The 17,683-nt window shown below is 40.2% G+C and overlaps 2 protein-coding genes across 11 annotated transcripts in view; both read right to left on the bottom strand.

Moving 5' to 3' along the window:
- Positions 1-3,320: 3,320 nt before the first annotated feature.
- REP15 (RAB15 effector protein) lies at positions 3,321-4,031 on the bottom strand. The gene has a single exon (XM_036864862.1). The coding sequence runs from the start codon at positions 4,029-4,031 to the stop codon at positions 3,321-3,323; it is 711 nt and encodes a 236-aa protein (XP_036720757.1).
- Positions 4,032-4,710: 679 nt separating this feature from the next.
- Positions 4,711-17,683, bottom strand: part of PPFIBP1 (PPFIA binding protein 1) — a 176,325-nt gene continuing 163,352 nt past the window's right edge. For all 10 annotated transcript variants that reach the window (XM_036864858.1, XM_036864859.1, XM_036864861.1 and 7 more), the window contains 11 exons: positions 17,431-17,581; positions 17,043-17,171; positions 14,945-15,095; positions 14,131-14,242; positions 13,240-13,328; positions 10,395-10,517; positions 9,721-9,846; positions 8,940-9,128; positions 7,497-7,676; positions 6,713-6,778; positions 4,711-6,571 (listed from right to left, as the gene is read on the bottom strand). In XM_036864858.1, coding sequence (XP_036720753.1) covers positions 6,485-6,571; positions 6,713-6,778; positions 7,497-7,676; positions 8,940-9,128; positions 9,721-9,846; positions 10,395-10,517; positions 13,240-13,328; positions 14,131-14,242; positions 14,945-15,095; positions 17,043-17,171; positions 17,431-17,581 — 1,403 coding nt within the window. In that variant the 3' untranslated portion in view covers positions 4,711-6,484. The remainder of the gene's footprint in view (positions 6,572-6,712; positions 6,779-7,496; positions 7,677-8,939; positions 9,129-9,720; positions 9,847-10,394; positions 10,518-13,239; positions 13,329-14,130; positions 14,243-14,944; positions 15,096-17,042; positions 17,172-17,430; positions 17,582-17,683) is intronic.

Genomic DNA, 17,683 nt, shown 5'->3' with positions numbered 1-17,683 from the left:
GTACTTAAATTTTTACATCAAAATGCAGATTTAAAAAAATGAGAATACAGTATTTTTAAAATCAGCCAATGCTTCACAACTTTATTTTCATTTAAAAAAACATGGTTCCTGGTGGCACAGTGGTTAAGAATCCACCTACAAATTGAGGGGACACAGGTTCGATCCCTGGTCCGGGAAGATCCCACATGCCACGGAGCAACTAAGCCCGTGCACCACAACACTAAGCCTGCGCTCTAGAGCCCGCGAGCCACAACTACTGAGCCTGTGTGCCACAACTACTGAAGCCCGCGTGCCTAGAGCTGGTGCTTTGCAACAGAAGCCATGGCAATGAGAAGCCCGCACAATGAAGAGTAGTCCCGCAACTACAGAAAGCCCGTGCACAGCAATGAAGACCCAACGCAGCCAAAAAAACAAAAACAGAAAGAAAACATTGGTGAGTCTTTGACTTATATCTTCCAGCTATTTATTTTTTTTAATTTATTTTTACAAATTTATTTATTTTTGGCTGTGTTGGGTCTTCGTTGCTGCGCGCGGGCTTTCTCTAGTTGCGGCGAGCGGGGGCTACTCTTCGTTGCGGTGCACGGGCTTCTCATTGCAGTGGCTTCTCCTGTTGCAGAGCGCAGGCTCTAGGCGCGTGGGCTTCAGTAGTTGTGGCACGTGGGCTCAGTAGTTGTGGCTCACGGGCTCTAGAGTGCAGGCTCAGTAGTTGTGGCGCATGGGCTTAGTTGCTCCAAGGCATGTGGGATCTTCCTGGACCAGGGCTCGAACCCGTGTCCCCTGCATTGGCAGGCAGATTCTTAACTACTGCGCCACCAGGGAAGTCCCTCTTTCACCTATTTATAACATGAATGTCTACAATTTGTATTAGACTTTTCAAAATTTTGGTGGGCTTACACTTCAGTATAGAAAATGTTGTTACAGGCATTGTCTCCTTTGAATTAGTTGAAGTCATTCACATTTTACATATAAGAGAATGAAGAGTTAAACCACTAGACTCTGCTCTTAAGAGAACTGGGACTCAAACCCACATCTGATTCCAGGTTGAAAACTCTTCTTACTCTTACACCACCTTCTCAATGGCTTACGCTACACAGCTTTGCTGCAGACAGGGGTCACCATACACAAGGAAACATAAGTTGACTGAGTACTATAACCTGCCAGGCGCATTCCAAGTAAGAATAATTCTTGCTTAACAACTTGAAGAGATGTCTCTCGCACCTATTTGTCCCTGCTTATCGAAGACAGAGAGCTAAAATGCTTTCCTTGAACTTTTGGTTTCCTGGAATGAAGGAATGTCAAATTTAAGAAGTTTGGAAATCAGCGTTCTAATTGTGATTATATTTCATCCAATCATTAGCAAATGACGTAAGCTTTACCGTCAGCTCCTCCTAATCTGACCTCTTCACCCCTCCTCCTCTGCCACTTTGGTCCAGGCTACTCTTTTCTCTCCTCTGAATTATTATAACAGTTTCTTAGCTGCCCCCACCCCAGGCTCTGCCACTCTTTCCTCCCTGCAATCTAGTCTCCACTCAGCAATCAAGTGAGGTTTTTAGTGTGTAAGTCAGATCAAGGCATGTCTGTCCCCGTATCACTCAGAGTAAAATCCAGAGTCCTTACAGATATGATCTGCTTCTCCTGTTTGCTGGCTCCTTCTCTGACCTCATCTCCTAACAATCTCCTTCCGGGTCACTCTGCTCCATCCACACATCCTCCGTTGCTATGCCTCAAACACATCAACTCCACTCCCATGTCAGGCCCTTGGCACCTGCAGTTCCCTATGCCTAGAACACTCTTTCCCAGTTACCTGCATGAATGCTCTCTCTCTCCATTCAGATCGCTGGTAAATTGCCCCCTTCTCTCTGAGGCTTCCCTTAACCACTCATATAAAATAGCATCTCCTTCACTCTCTCTCCCCTTACCCATACTTAATTTTCCTTTATACCACCCCTGACATTTATTTAAATATGCATTTAAAATATATGTGCATGTATTTGTTTATTGTCTATCTTCCACCATTAAGAGGAAAACTCCCTGAGAGTGTAAATATGCATTTAAAATATATGTGCATGTATTTGTTTATTGTCTATCTTCCACCATTAAGAGGAAAACTCCCTGAGAGTGGGGACTTGGTTCTTTTTAATGCTGGATTGGCAGGGCATGGACCAGGGCCTACCAAGTAATAGGCATTTAATAATCGTGTGGAATGAATTGATCTTCCATGTACACTTTTAAGCATTTTTTGTTTTTTGTTTTTGCTTCCGTCCTCTAGAAGCATAGAGGGAAAATTATGTTTCCTTCCCTATAGTGCTGTTATAATCCCACCCAGGCTTTTAAGTAAAGATGTTTTTTATACGTGAATACACTTTCCTTACTGCAAATGCTAAACAGATGTTAATCATTATTACGAGGGATAGTTAAATGGGTCAGTGTGTTTAAATCATAGGTAAAGCTAACACTTGAGTCCCAGAGGGATCCCACCAAGGTCCTCTCTGTGCAGAGGAAGCAGCTTGGGATGAGGTGGGATCAGGGTAGAGAGGAAGAGAGGCAGGCTAGGTTTTGCTTAGGAGTCCTGAAACGAAACCGGTTTTGGAAGTGTAATTAAACCTGTTCTGTAGTCTGATGCGCCACCTCGCCCTACCCACTTCCCACCCACAGAAGTCAAAACACACTTTACACTTTCAAATGCTAGACTTACTCTATCAAACACACAATTCAGTTTTCAAATCGAACTTTAAGGGTGACTTTATTATCCTCTCTTCCCACTTTAATTGTTGAATAATAAATAAAAGATTAGGGCTTCCCTGGTGGCACAGTGGTTGAGAGTTTGCCTGCCAATGCAGCGGACACGGGTTCGAGCCCTGGTCTGGGAAGATCCCACATGCTGCGGAGCAACTGGGCCCGTGAGCCACAACTACTGAGCCTGCGCGTCTGGAGCCTGTGCTCCGCAACGAGAGGCCGCGATAGTGAGAGGCCCGCGCACCGCGATGAAGAGTGGCCCCCGCTTGCCACAACTAGAGAAAGCCCTCGCACAGAAACGAAAGCCCTCGCACAGAAACGAAGACCCAACACAGCCAAAAATAAATAAATAAAAGATTAAGCTAAATTGTTACATTTTCCCCGAAATACAGGCATGTTTTTTTCTGTCCATAATCATGATACTAAGATGTTTTGACCCAGGTGATAGTTTTCATTCAATGTGGGGTCGGGGGAGGGGAGAAAAAAGAAATCCCATGAGGGGATGATGCAAAAGGATGAACTTGCTTATGAAAATATTTTTTTCCTTTTTATCTTACAGGCCAGTCTCATCTCACATAGGCAGTTCAGAGGATGCTAATATAAACCTTGCCCACCTCTCTCAGCCCGTCTTTCTTACTCAGACAGTTTCCAAGCAGTTCCCTGATGGAGACACAATCTTCAGTTTCCAGGATGAATCGTGCCACGGCCGTCCCTCCCGGCAGACGGCCCCTCACTGTCTCACGTTTGATACTGTCCAGGACAACTCCTCTGATTTCTTTAGGCTTTCCTGGCACACCAAAGATGATAAACAGGCCCAGACAATCCTCTCCTATCAAGTTACAGAATTCTTCCAGCTTATCAAACCTACTTCTATTGCTGAAAGACCCCTCTGCCCTGGATTCTGGATTGGAGGGGTCACAAGGCTCAGATTCCACGGGAGGAAGAGAAGACATCTGTAGAGTCTGTACTGCCAGCTGGAGCTTTATTTGCTTATCGGATCCCCAAAAGGTCCAAATCCAGTCCGCCCCGAACAGTAAGGCTTGGTGCTTGGTCATCTTGGTGGTAGTAAGCCAGCTGTCAACGCCTTTTTCTTGGCAGAAAGTGATGAAGTGGGTTAAGAAGATCTCATTGAGAGTGTTTGGAGCTGGGCATAGATTGCTCAGCGTGTCTTCAAATCCAAGATACTCCTTCAGTTTCTGGGCTGCACAGACTATAGCTCCACTGACCACCTCACAGATGCCGAGAACCTCTTTGCCATCCTTTAGAGCCAACTGCTGCGATGGTTTTTGCCCCATTTTCCCTGCACCCACTCAGCACTACTTCCGCATATCAAACAGGCGAACTGTCCTTTCTCAGAGTAAGAGTTTTGCAGTGAAGTCACATCTGCTAACATGGTCCCAGTTTTCTAACTCTTCAGGGAAGCATGTATACACACAGCTAAACAAACATGTAGGTCTTCCTGTTTGCCAGCTGGGTGTGTTGTACTCATACAGATTCCTGCTGGTTTACGAAGTTAGAGATATTAACTTTCACAAAAAAACCATCTGTCTTTTACTTGTATTCACTCTACTTTTAATATTTGGTAACCTCTTCCAAGACATGTTTCCTTTTTTCCAAATTTTAGTTTACTTAAAAATAGCACTTAGTTCTTTAAAGAACCATACATATAGAACTCACTTCCTTCTACAACTAACTTCTCCAAACCTGTAGGCAAGTCATTTCCCTTTGCTTTTCTGATATCCCTCTGCCATGACTCCTCATCCCCCAGCTCAGCTGCCTGTGTTTCCTTTCATGCAGAAGTTTCTCAAGCAAAGGCCTCAAATTTCTATGTGTTGATACATGCTATAAATCCCACTCAAACAAATTTATGGGAGTTTGTGAACTGTTAAGAGTTGGTGTTACTATTCTCTATAGCAGAAATAAAGGCTACTGGTTATTCCAAGCAAAGGAAAAGAAAGTAACAGACGATAAAAATATGAGGCAATTATCAATTGACTTTATTTCTTTTCATATGGTAATACCAGCAGTGCATAATATTTTGTAAATAAAATATATATCATCAAAAAAATTTAACCATATCACATATCATCAGTGATGTTACATTGTCCTGAATAAAGAATACTTGGCATCTATAACAGTCTCCTGGTATTTTTAGCCAGGTTTGAATAACAAATTGTTTTTCAAATGGTGACACATATTCACATTAAAGCAAAACACAAATACGGTAAGAGTCCAATTCAGTTACCAAATAATGAATGATAGGGAGCAAAAGATTATTATTAGCATTGAACTATTTTAGTTATGAATAAATAGTAATTTAGTATCACAGGTTCCTTGATGAAAAGCTTGGTAACTTGTTAGCTTGAAAGATCATACCACTGACATTCAAATACAGTTTATTAAGCAAGTCCACTGACATATACTGAACTACCCACCCTATGCCAATTTGTGAAAACCTGTCTTTACCACCATTGGCTATCATGAGTAATGATGAAGTACTGAATAAAAAATAGAATATTTTTTCTAATGCCTCTAGAAAATAATAAACATAATAACAGTTTTTGTTGCAGCTTTTTATTTTCTTTATAAAGAATATCTGGGACCTGTGCTACAGAAAAACATGAACTGCATTTTATCATCACAATATAGCCATTATGAAACTAATTTTGCAGCCTTTGTGTTACTGAACTCTGACTGAGACAAAATATTCAGACAAGTATTCAGCTTTTAAAAAAAATCCCATTCACTGATAGCCTGAGAAATGTACAATGAATAACATTAGGAAGACTGTTAGTATTTTGATGTAATGATATATTTAGCAAAGAGGAAGATAAGAAGCTTAATACTGTAAAGGGCTTTGTTTTGTTTGTTTCTTCAGAAATTACCTCTATAAAATTTGGGGGAGTTTCTGAATGCATTCAAGTTAATAGTATTTAAATGTCCCTCAAGTTCTCCCTTATGAGGTAAGAGGATCCAAGATTAAGGTTGAAATTCTTAAAAAGCTATTCAACAATTTTGTGATGTATCATCAAAGAAGGGGTATTTCATATATGCTAATTTAGTCTGCATGATCAACATCATCAAATTCAGTTTTGGAGAAAGAAAGATCATTTATGACCTCTCCAAGAACCAGCTGGTATACGAAAATTTTGATCACTGTATTTTTTTTAATGTGATCTTTTTACCATCTTCCTTATGTCATAAAATAAAAGTTCTATTTTCTATGTACTAAGTATATACACATATTTAGAAAAATATATAAAAATGGGACAATATGTGGAGGCAAGTGGAGGTGTGGCTGGCATTTAGTGGGCACACTGAATGCTTAAAGAAATTCCACATGTTGATTTTGAAAGCATATAACGTCCTGCTTCAAGGGCTGCAGTGCTGTCAAAAATCATTCCCTCACTGGTTACTGCTTCCCAAATCCTCCACGCTGTGAATGTAGATGGAAACACTATGGCAAAATACTCATATTAAATGCGACACTTTAAATATAATATATCACAGATTTTTTTTCTTTACATTAAATAGAGGAAAAACAATTATACTCTCATTCACCAGTGTCTTATTTGTCATGGCAACTTTAGAATCGGCACCTATTCCCTGCTTTCCATTTCCACTTCTAAATGAGAAGTGGGAATGATGAACAATATACAATCTGTTGCCTATTGTAGATACTGTGACTGTTTGAGAAATAAAGTGGAGCAAAGATGAAGGGCTCCCCGTGCTCATGCAGGTGCTGCGGTCAGACATTTGAGTCTTCATCGGTGATGCTGGCGCTGGGGGAACGGGCAGCAAAATCTCTAAACATGTCGTCTTCCTTTAACATGTGCTGGAAGACAAGGAGGTGGGAGTCACACACACCGAGTGCCACCAGCTCTGCACCACCCGCTCTCCACTACACGTGCAGTCCTTTGGGGTCACTGTCAAACTTATTTTTAGAAGAACATTTGAAATTCATTTTACAACTTACGGTTAGATTGTTGATGCCCTCAGAGAATGCACCTATCTGTCTCACTGTCCCTTCTGAGTCTTCCATCTGCAATGAACATACCGTGATATGACTACTCGTTTGCCATAATTTCAAGGAAAGTACAGCAAAATGAACACAAATCTAAGAAGAAATAGTGCAAGTGGTACTGAACGGGATAGGAGCAACAGAACACCTCTGTCGCATCTCCTCCCACTAATGCAACTGGATGTTAAAAATGAGAAGAAACACTTTACTGGAACATGTAGCCTAATGCTCTGATGCTGACAATGGCACCAGCAGACTGTTAATTAGAAGGCAATATTCAGATGCATGCCCTCATACTGAAAAGGCTAAGGAGTATGAGCTGTCCATTCCTGACTTGTTTTAATACATAGATTTCCCTAATACCGAGAGGGTATAACATAGGTAAAGAGCACAGGCTTTGAAACCAGCCGGCCAGACTGGAATCCCAGCGATTCTACCAGCTCTTCTATCTTGTGTAAGTTACCTGACCGTTCTGTGCCTCAGTTTCCTTATCTCTAAAATGAGGATAACAATACTCCCCATGTATTAGGATTAACCTGAACATTAACACGTTACGTGCTTAGGGTGGTGCCTGGGCTGTAGTAAGCAATCTGTAAGTGCTCGCTTTTATCTTATTATTATCTTTATTTGTAGGCATTTAAGGAAAATGTCTTTGGTTAGTAGACACAGTGCACAAAGTTTTCATGTAGTGTTTCAATACTGGAAGAACTTTAAAACAAGTATATAGGGTCACGTTTACCTGCTCTAACCGGTCCAAGTCGTCCTCATCATACAGGTGCATGTCCAAACCAGGCTTAAATCCTTTCTTAGATGTACCTCCTGAGGCCTGTCCCAATTCCATTGGACAAATATATTCTTCCCCATCTTCCTGTTTCTTCTTTCTCAGATTCCCAAAATTGCTGAAGGTAAGTTTCTTTGGCTTTAAAAGAAAAGCAAACAAAAACATCCAGGGACTTGATGAAATTCATATGACAAAGGACCAATAACACGGATAATTTAATTATTCACACTACAGAGAAAAGCAATTGGATGATTAAGTGGGTATAAGAAAAAACAAAGGCATCCTAGGCATATGATTGACATCCAAATGTGATAAAGGATCCTTATTATGACTCTCAGAAGATTAAGCTTGTCCTCCTTATTCATACCAACTAGCTGGGTAGTCACTGTGAAAAGCAAAATATGCCAAGAGCCTTAGTTTTGATAGACAGACCTTAATGCAATGAGATTCCTCAGGGCTAAATTCAATTTTGCAAGGTTTTCTAATCTAAGATCAGCAAAAGAAAATGGCCATTACTGGATTTTCTTTTTGGGTAAGGCTATGATTATCCTGTATGCCTGTTATGCTTCCATAACAGGACTGGTAACTGCTGAAAAGAAACCCGCTCTACTGGAGAGAGAATGTCCAGTGAGAGAAGAGAAACTCCATCTTTTCGCTGGATAGTCCCTGAGACTGTATGTTAAGGAGATGGTCATCAGGCTGATGCTGAGAATTTAAGTAGAACAGAATCTCTCAGAGGTTTCAAATCTGGTACATCTTTTAAGGGAGAAAGGGAGCTAAAGAGGAAGTGTCGGGTAGGTAAAAGTGGTTTAAAAAAAAAAAAAGTCTGTGGAGGAGCCACATTTGTGGAGGAACCAATAAACCCTATCTCTACATTCCGTTAGTTGAGATAACGGACTCAGAAGAGCTCACGGAAGAGTGATTTAAAGAAGAAAAAGTGATCTGAATTTGGTATGATCCATGAATCCAAGTAAATCTGGAGATACCGATTCTCTGCTGGTCTATTGTGGATCATTTCTTAATTATCTTTCTCTAGCTTGCAAGGCTGGTTAATGATAAGTATGAGAAGAAATCCTCCTCTTATGCTTGATTTATCCATAGGATAACTATAATTAATACTGGGCCCAAGTCATGGGCTTCCTGCATTGGCAAAGCATCAATTATAGAAGCCAACATCAGGTTCCTTATATTGTTAACTCTAATAAAATAAATGATTTGAGCAAAGATTCCCCCCTAGAAGGAAACCTTCAAAAATGCATTTTCCTAATTACTCTTAAAGATGCATTTACCTTCAACCCATCCACAAAACTTAGTAAACCTCAGAAAATGGGATAGCCAGGTAACAGTCAAAACTGAGCCTTTGCTAAAGGCAGCTATTAAATGGTAGGAGCTTGAACCAACCTTCACTTTGGCAGTAGCTGTTAGAAGTACATAATCTGGTAACTCCATGGCACCCCGTTTCTGGTGTTGGGCCTCAGCACCGATCAGAAGGTTGAAATGAGTGGCCAAATGTCTTCGCAGCAGGGTCTTGCTTGGTGGGATGTTCAGTAACTGAGCCATTGTTTCCACATTAAAACGAGGTTCTAGAACCTACAGGAAAAATTAAGATTCTTTAAGACACCAGGTATCATACATGTCTGCATTGTGCTTTATAATCTGCAAAGCTCTTTCATTTAGTTATCTCCAATGGCCCTCTCAACAGCCCAGTGAGATAGACTATGGACTTTTGATCTTCAATTTAAATATCTTTTCTTTGTTTTGCCTAAGCTAGTGAGAAGTAGAGCTGGTCCTGACATCCAGGCATTACAAAGTTGGGGCTTCTGCCTCTCTGAAGTGGTACCTTTGCGAGGCAACTCCTTACGCAACATCAACGTGCAGAAATATAGTCTGTATCTTTGCAGGGATTTTAAAACATGATCATATGAGAGCCAGTGGCCAGATGTTATCCAACATGAAAGAGGATAATAAAAGAGAAATGGGTTTAAATCCAATCTAGAGTTATAGGATATAAATAAAAAATATGGGACAGAATACTCTGAAAGTAAAGATTCACTAGAAATGTTGCAGGAGAGTTCAGTTAGATGACTTTAGGATCATGACAAGCAACAGGTAATAGCCTACTCATTAGACTAATGGAAACACAACGGTAAGAAGTCGGTTTTAAATGAAAACAGAGTTTTACCATGAGCCCGCCATGGACACCACTGCCTCTGAGATTGGGGGCATATTCCGCCAAGTCCACGGACCGTAGCCACTCCATCACGCGATGATTGGTCCACTGCTGAACCTCTGATGGGGTGATGCTATTCTGTGGGAACAAACCACCACCCAGAGCTTCAGTCACTGACTATGGGGTTCCAAATATCAAACCTGCATGCTCATTCTGAAGAGCCTGCCTCCTGGAGCGGAGCTGTTCGACATCCCAGTAAATGTTGATAGAGAAAAAGGTAAAAAGGTGTTTGCTAGTTTGAATTCTCTTTTAAGGAATCTGTGTCCCAGAGTTTTAAGTTTCTTGCACACTAATAAAGCAGTGCTTTAGAAAAGGTAGTCTTCACAGTGATACTTAACTTTGGGGCTTAAGGAGGCAGGAAAATAAAATACACCCAAGAAAGGAGGAAGGAAAACTAAAACACAATCCTTGGCTTCAGTTATACAGGTAGAACCATCACGGGGGGAAAGGAAGGAATATAGGAAGACAAAGCCTGAGAAGTAAATGAGGCTGGATTTGAGGCTCTGAGGGAACCAGACGCTTTCCTTCCCTGAAGGCTCCAAGAGGAAATGGGTCCTAGTGTCTCCACACGGGCAGTCACATGCACGGAATGTGTATGCTGTGTAAACCTCAACCTCAGATGCTACCTCGTCAGAGGGTCGCCTCCGCAGACAGTTTGGTTCAAAGTTATTGATCCTCAGGACCTGGATGGCCCTCTTGATACTGAGATGATGGAGCACGCTCATGACCTTCAAAGACAGTAAGTCATCCTGCAAAACAAAACAAAAAGAGGCGCGCACCGAGCAGACCTAGAGCAGGAGAATCTTCTCAGGGAAACCTCAGAAAACTCAACTAAAAGTAGAAGTGCACCTCTAACAATAGGCCTCAAGGGCTTGTCAGGATTTTCAAAGCGTTTATGTAGTAACAGAACTCTTTTTCCTGTGCTGAACAAAATTTTCTCTAGGACCCCAGTATACAATAGAAGAGAACCAAAATTCATGTTGTCCCAACTGAAGCTGACTTCTACCTGTTTCTCTCTCTTCCACTGAGATAAGATTGTGGGACTGCACAGTTCTGAAAAACACAGTTTGAAAAGCACTCGCTAGGCCACTACAAAAGGTGACCTGCTTTGATTTGATTTGATAAAGCAGATAACTGAGAGCAAGCAATGTTCACCGATGACCAAGAGCTGGTTTTCTGAGCTAAGGCACACATCACAGTTTGGGGGAAAACCAGAAGAGTGCTCCTATTATACTATCCCCCCAGCCTCAAGAAATCTCTGGTTCTAGAATATTGTGCTTTATCTAGCAGACGCTGTGAACAGTTTTGGAAAAATTATATGTTAATCAATGCAAAGCTTCTGGTGAGAAGCAAGAGAGAAGAGAAATGAAGAAGTTATATGTAGCAACATATATCACCAAGTGATTCCTTTAAGGAATAACTTTCACCAGTCTGTGGCTACTGGGAACTTTTCAAGCACACCAAAACAAATTATCTTAGAAGAAGGTGATTTGCGGGGGGGCGGGGGGCAGTGTCAAGGTAAGCACCAATCTACTTCCAAACACACCCAGAAAATAAACAAGGAAAACATCCATTTTAGGCACACCTTATGGAGAACACATTTCTTATACAGGAAAAAAATTAACCTATTACAGAGATATTTTAAAAATAAAATTATAAAACAGTTTAAATCCTTAAGGCTACTTACTGAGCAAAAATTATTTCCTGAATTTTTTTCTAGATTAATGGCTTAAAAACAGTGCCTGATGATAAGTTAGAAAGGGCATTTAACATATTTTAATCTAAAATTGAGACACCCATTCAAAACATTTTCACGTGGGTTATGCATAATGTTTACAGTGTAAATAAAATGTTCATTATTTTAGTTTAAGGGATTTTAAAAGTAGGGATTTCTTTTAAATCAAGACACGCCTTTTTGAGGGGGGGATTTTAAAAAATCTTTTAAGTAATTTTAGATTTACAGAAGAGTTGCCAAAGATAGTACAGAGTCCCACAGACCCTTCAGCCAGCTTCTTCTAATGCTAACACCTTATATAACCACGATATTCAGCAAAACTAAGAAATTAACATGGACAATAATAAAATTCAATTAAACCCAGGTTTTATTCCGATTTCACCAGTTTTTCTACTAGGTCCTTTTCCTGACCCAGGATCCAATCCAGGATACAAATTTCAAACAGACTTTTTGTGACTTAGGATTTCTGGGGTCAAATTTTCTAAGGTAATTTATTCTTTTATAGCCACAAAAGTTATACATTTGCCTTTTGTGATTTTCAGCCTCAATTTTCTCACATTCCCACAGGAACATACCCATACCTAGATAGGCAGGCAAACAGGCACAAATGCTCTATGACTTTCTACTACTTTCTAACAGTGGAAACTTGGTTAAGTTACCCAATTTCTCAATTCTTTTGTTTCCTCATCTGAAAGCTGGGGATAACAGAGTGCTAAGTCAAGGACTGCTGAGAACTGAGTATTAATTATGAGTAAAGTGTCTGAAAGAGTGTCTGGCACACAGTAAGTATGCAACATGTCACACGTTGGTGTTATTTTACCTTCAGTTTACAGGATGTGCCCACCACAGTTCAGACTTTGGTTCAGGGATGGAGAAGAAAATGAGCTGAACCCCACATTTCTTTGATATTGAAAAATTCCTAAATAAGTTAAGTTAGCTGTTTGAAACTTTCAACTTATTTTAAAAAGATACTTGTGGTAGTTGAATCCACAAAAGCCCGTTTAAATAAAAGCATCTTAAGCAGAACACTCCTAGTACCACGGAGTCTAGAAGAAGTTCTTCTGGAACCCATCTCTCCCCACTGTCGTAAAGTAGGGAAAAGTCTACTTTCTACCCATTGGACAGAAGGCTAAAAATATGAAACAGTAATGAAGGAATGAGAGTGAAGGCCTATCTCTTCTTTACTCTGGTAACTCCAGCAGAACTGGGTTGAAGTGAGATGGGCTAGGGAGTTTCAGGAAACAGTGCTCAAAAGTGGAAGGGAAGGGAAAAGAAAGTCCCAGTGGATGACAAGTCCCAGCCTTCTGAGTGGTCACTGCTTATAGGAATATATCCCTTAGAAACTGCCAGGGCTGCAAAACTCTACATTCTCTCATTTTCAACATTTTTATGACATACAATTCACATACCATAAACTTCACCCATTCAAAGTGTACACTTCAATGTCTACGTTATTGAATATATACAAAATCAATTTTTTGGATAGCTTAGTTTCAATTAGGTTTCATGTAGCTCAAATTTCCCAAGGATTTCAAAATTTCCCAAGGCTATTTCAATCACCAAATCCTACAACTTCAACTTAGAAAAATATGCCTGCCCCTCTCCTCAAGTTAAAACAATCCCTTCAAACTCCAGCGGAATCATTGTGAAAACACTGTATTTTGCTTATTCTATTTCTGTGTTTTTCAGAGAAAAACAGTTTTAGCCCCCCCAAACCCCAGGAGTGAGTTACTTACAACAGTCATGTAATGAAGCATTCGACCATCTACCCGTCCTTCATCAAACTGGGTCTTGTACTGGGGGAGACCAATATCATCCAACCATCCTAAGGATAGAAATGAGTGTCATTAATGAGCCACAGAACACCCATTCTCGTGATGAAAAAGAGAAAACCATAATTCAAAAAGAGTCATGTACCACAATGTTCACTGCAGCACTATTTACAATAGCCAGGACATGGAACCAACCTAAATGTCCATCCACAGATGAATGGATAAAGAAGATGTGGCACATACATACAATGGAATATTACTCAGCCATAAAAAGAAATGAAATTGAGTTATCTGTAGTGAGGTGGATGGACCTAGAGTCTGTCATACAGAGTAAGTAAGTCAGAAAGAGAAAAACAAATACCGTCTGCTAACGCAGATATATGGAATCTAAAAAAAAAAAAATGGTACTGATGAACCTAGTTGCAGGGCAGGAATAAAGAGGTAGACATAGAGAGTGGACTTGAGGACATGGGGTGGGAGGGGGAAGCTGGGGCGAAGTGAGAGTAGCATCGACATATATTACACTACAGAATGCAAAAGAGTTGGCTGGTGGGAAGCAGCAGCATAGCACAGGGAGATTGGCTCGGTACTTTGCGATGACCTAGAGGGGTGGGATAAGGAGGGTGGGAGGGAGGCTCAAGAGGGAGGGGATATGGGGACATGTGTATGCATATGGCTGATTCACTCTGGTGTACAACAGAAACTAACACAGTATTGTGGAGCAATTATACTCCAAGAAAGATCTATTAAAAAAACCAAAAAAACAAAACAAAACAAAGAAAAAGCAGCTATGTGTGTGTGTGTGTGTGTATAAAATTCATTCATTCACTCATTCATGAATTTAAAACCTCTTACTAGTGACCCAGTTGAAATCCAGCTTCCCATGATTGGTTTCTTCTTCGGATCCCAGGGCTTGCAGTGCCAGCTGGAGTTTCTTTCGATGAAGTGAATGCTTGATTCCAAGTTCCTGAATTAATAAAAAGAAACACTGGCATTACAACTCTGTCAACGTGGGCTGGATGCCACTGGCAAAGGATGCAAATTCCTCGAAAATCAAGCCAGCATCGAAGACCCAATAATTACATTAAATCAGAACACTAACCTAGGCTCTAAAGTGTTGCTGAACAAAAGACCCCTGGAAGGTCAAGACCACTGCAGTTGTTTTAGTGGTGTGTTAGGTATTCCCCACTAGGTTCCTTCCTTTGCAAGACAGGAGCTGTTGCATGCATAACAGGAATTCTACCCCTATTTTGTACTAAATGTTAAATAATTGAGAAGAAATGTTAAGTAGCTGGACATTAAGTGTAGGGCTCTTTTTTTCCCTTTTGCAAAGTGAAATTGAATTGCATATATTACACTGAGAAGACGGACCAATGATAAAGCCATAGAATGGTTTTGAGAAATATGAACTGAAACTTTATTATTATGTCTATATAATTATTTTTTCATTAAAATGCCCAGTGGCTTAAGTGTTTCATAAGGAATCATTAAGACCAGGTCCTCCCTTTAAGTCCATGAGATAAAATAAGCATTAAGCAGGAAACTCAAACTTTTTCCAGAATACTTACTAGCTCTACCCACTCCCCTTTGTGGAATATAAAACAAATCTACATTCATATTCCTCTCTCTCTCTCTTTCCATTGTGCAAACAAAATAGAGAAGCATTCACCTTCTCTAGATCTTGTTGAGAAGCCTGCAAAAGTGTTTGGCCAGATGCAATCCAGCGCTTGCCAGAGTTCAGGTAGGACCCCAAGCCCTGTTCCACAAGCCAATTGCAAACCTGTTCCTTGGTCCACTTGGCAAATGGCATATCCAAGTCACTACAGGAAAATGAACAATCGCATGAAAAACAATTAAAAGTCAGTCCACTAAGTTACCATCAGGGCTGAACAATTGGCATATCCAGGTCACTACAGGAAAATGAACAATCGCATGAAAAACAATTAAAAGCCAATCCGCTAAGTTACCATCAGGGCTGAACAACTGCATATTCAGTAGACATGGAGATTCCCTGGTGATACACTTTTGACTATGGGAAGCCTAATTTTTAGTACATATTTGGTGGAGTAAGTGATACTGGAGATGAAAGCTCCCTTGTAAGACCATAGTCTTCATGTCAAACAAAACCACAAAAGATTCATCATGATTTAACATGTTTTATAGAAGACGACTGAGTTAAACCAACAGCTCAAGTTATTATACTACTTTCAACTAATGTTGTTTAAAGATTGAATTTACAAACAGAAAATACTAGGCCAGACTGAAAGAAACTCAAGTCTAACTTGAATTAACTTTAGTAGAATTATGGTTTCTCTCCAGATGGTATTCAATGAGAAGAGGGCAATATGCCATCACTGAGTATGAGAAAGTACAATCAAAGCAAATTTCTGCTTTCTTTTACTATTTTCTTCATTAATTTTTTTTTTCTATCGAAGTATAGTTGACTTACAATGTTGTGTTAGTTTCTTTTACTGTTTTTACAAGTAGTGTTCCTGTTTGGAAAAAAAATGTGGCAATGAACAAAATTTTTTTTTTTAAACAGCACAAGCAACTCCTCTACTGTGTACAAAGAGAACATATGGCAAATGAGACTGTTTGGTATTTGAAGAAGGCCAAAGAGAGTTTCCTCCTTGATGAAACTTGTGCCCAGCATTCTGCTTGCGTGGGAAGGACCATGTGTAAAAGGTTTCTAGCCCATTATCATCTTAAAAGATTTAGTATCAATGATTTGTGCTATATATTTGCCAACTCCACCCTTTTTTATGTTGAGCAAATCAGCATAGCAGTTCCAAACCAGCCCTAAACTGTGATAAGGGTGTAGGAAAAGTTCTTAGAGTCTTAATAGATAAAAACATTACACAGTCCTGATAAATTGAAGAATTCGGATAGAATGTATGTCTTTTAAGTGTTTTCACAGACTCTATCAATTACTAATGTTTACTGAACAGTTATTATTTGCCAGATACTTAACACACGTTAACTCATTTAATCGTCACAATCATCTTTTGGGGTAAGTACTAATTCATACTGTGGGAAACAGAGGCTCAGAGCATGGAAGTAATTGCTCAAGGTCACTCAGCTTGTAGGAAGCGGTGAAGCCAGAAATCAGGTCCAAGCAGTCTGTCTCTAGAACCTATTCTTTTTTTTTTTTTAAAGTACAGCTGAGTCACAGTGTTGTGTTAATTTCCAGTGTACAGCAAAGTAATTCAGGTATACATATATATCTATATATATATTTCTTTTTCATATTCGTTTCCATTCTGGTTTATTACAGCCTGTTGAATATAGTTCCCTGTGCTACACTGTAGGACCTTGTTGTTTATCCATTCTATATATAATGGTTTGCATCTGCTAATCCCAAACCCCCAATCCATCCCTCCCCCGCCTCCCCTCCCCCTTGGCAACCACAAGTCTGTAGAACCTATTCTTAACCACTATGCTATCCCATCTCTCCAGAGCTATGCTTTAGAGTACTAATAATTGTTTTCTATGTAAAATTTAAGTCCAAGAGCCATTCTAGTACAGATGCTGCTGATACTTTAGCTCTGGGTCCTCACCTAGCTCACAGAGCCCTCATCTTCTGTACAGTTTTTCACCAACCACAGCCGAACTGCACTGCTCTAAAGATGATGGACCCTTCCACAAGGCACAGCAGTAAGCAACGGATTTGACTGTCTAACCCAGGGTCAATACTAACACCACAGTTGCTCACGAGACCTTGATGCTTGGGCAGAGATGCAAAAGACCATTCGTTTGACTGTTCTTACCTGTTAGATTGTCCCAAATCTCGAGACCAACCCAATCGGGGTCCTGCAGTTGCCCTTGTCCCTCCTCTTTTGAATTCAGGCTCAGACATGTCATCTGGGTTAAATGTAGTTGATTGACTTCTCCTAAGTCTGAAAAGAAGACACAACACATTAGACCTGAGGAAGCCTTCGACTTTAATCAGAACATTTTAAACTGATGCTTATGTATGGTTAGAATAGACATTTGGATTTAAACTTTAGCTGAGATTCAATGAGTTAATGAATCCCAAATCCCAATCTCCATCCATAAAAGGATCACAAAAGCCTTACAATTTCGTAACTATTTTCAGCCAATTTTCCATTTATTCCTACATTTGAGCCACATATAAGACAAAGCTCCGTTACTTACTTTCCAAAGAGTCTCATGATACCCCTAGATTTCTTTTTGGAATCCGGCGATGGTGGCGATATCTGGAAGGGACTGCTCCCCTGTGAATCTTTTGGCTGAGACGATACACCAGCCAGATCTAAGTGCTCGGGTGTCTCCTTCTCTGTTTCAGCTATTCCAAGAACAGAATACAAACTTGGTGAATTTTAAAATATGGAATGAACATGACTAGATGTTAACCTCCTTGGTTTAAGCAACTGTTAAGAATTCTTCT

Source organism: Balaenoptera musculus, chromosome 10 (assembly GCF_009873245.2).
Source record: "Balaenoptera musculus isolate JJ_BM4_2016_0621 chromosome 10, mBalMus1.pri.v3, whole genome shotgun sequence".
In the NCBI taxonomy this organism is placed as follows: Eukaryota; Metazoa; Chordata; class Mammalia; order Artiodactyla; family Balaenopteridae; genus Balaenoptera; species Balaenoptera musculus.
Note: the sequence above shows the minus strand (reverse complement) of the source record. Positions and strands in the feature narration are given on the sequence as shown.

Coding starts and splice junctions, on each gene's coding strand:
- REP15 (XM_036864862.1), bottom strand. CDS start 4,031: ATGGGGCAAAAACCATCGCAGCAGTTGGCTCTAAAGGATGGCAAAGAG.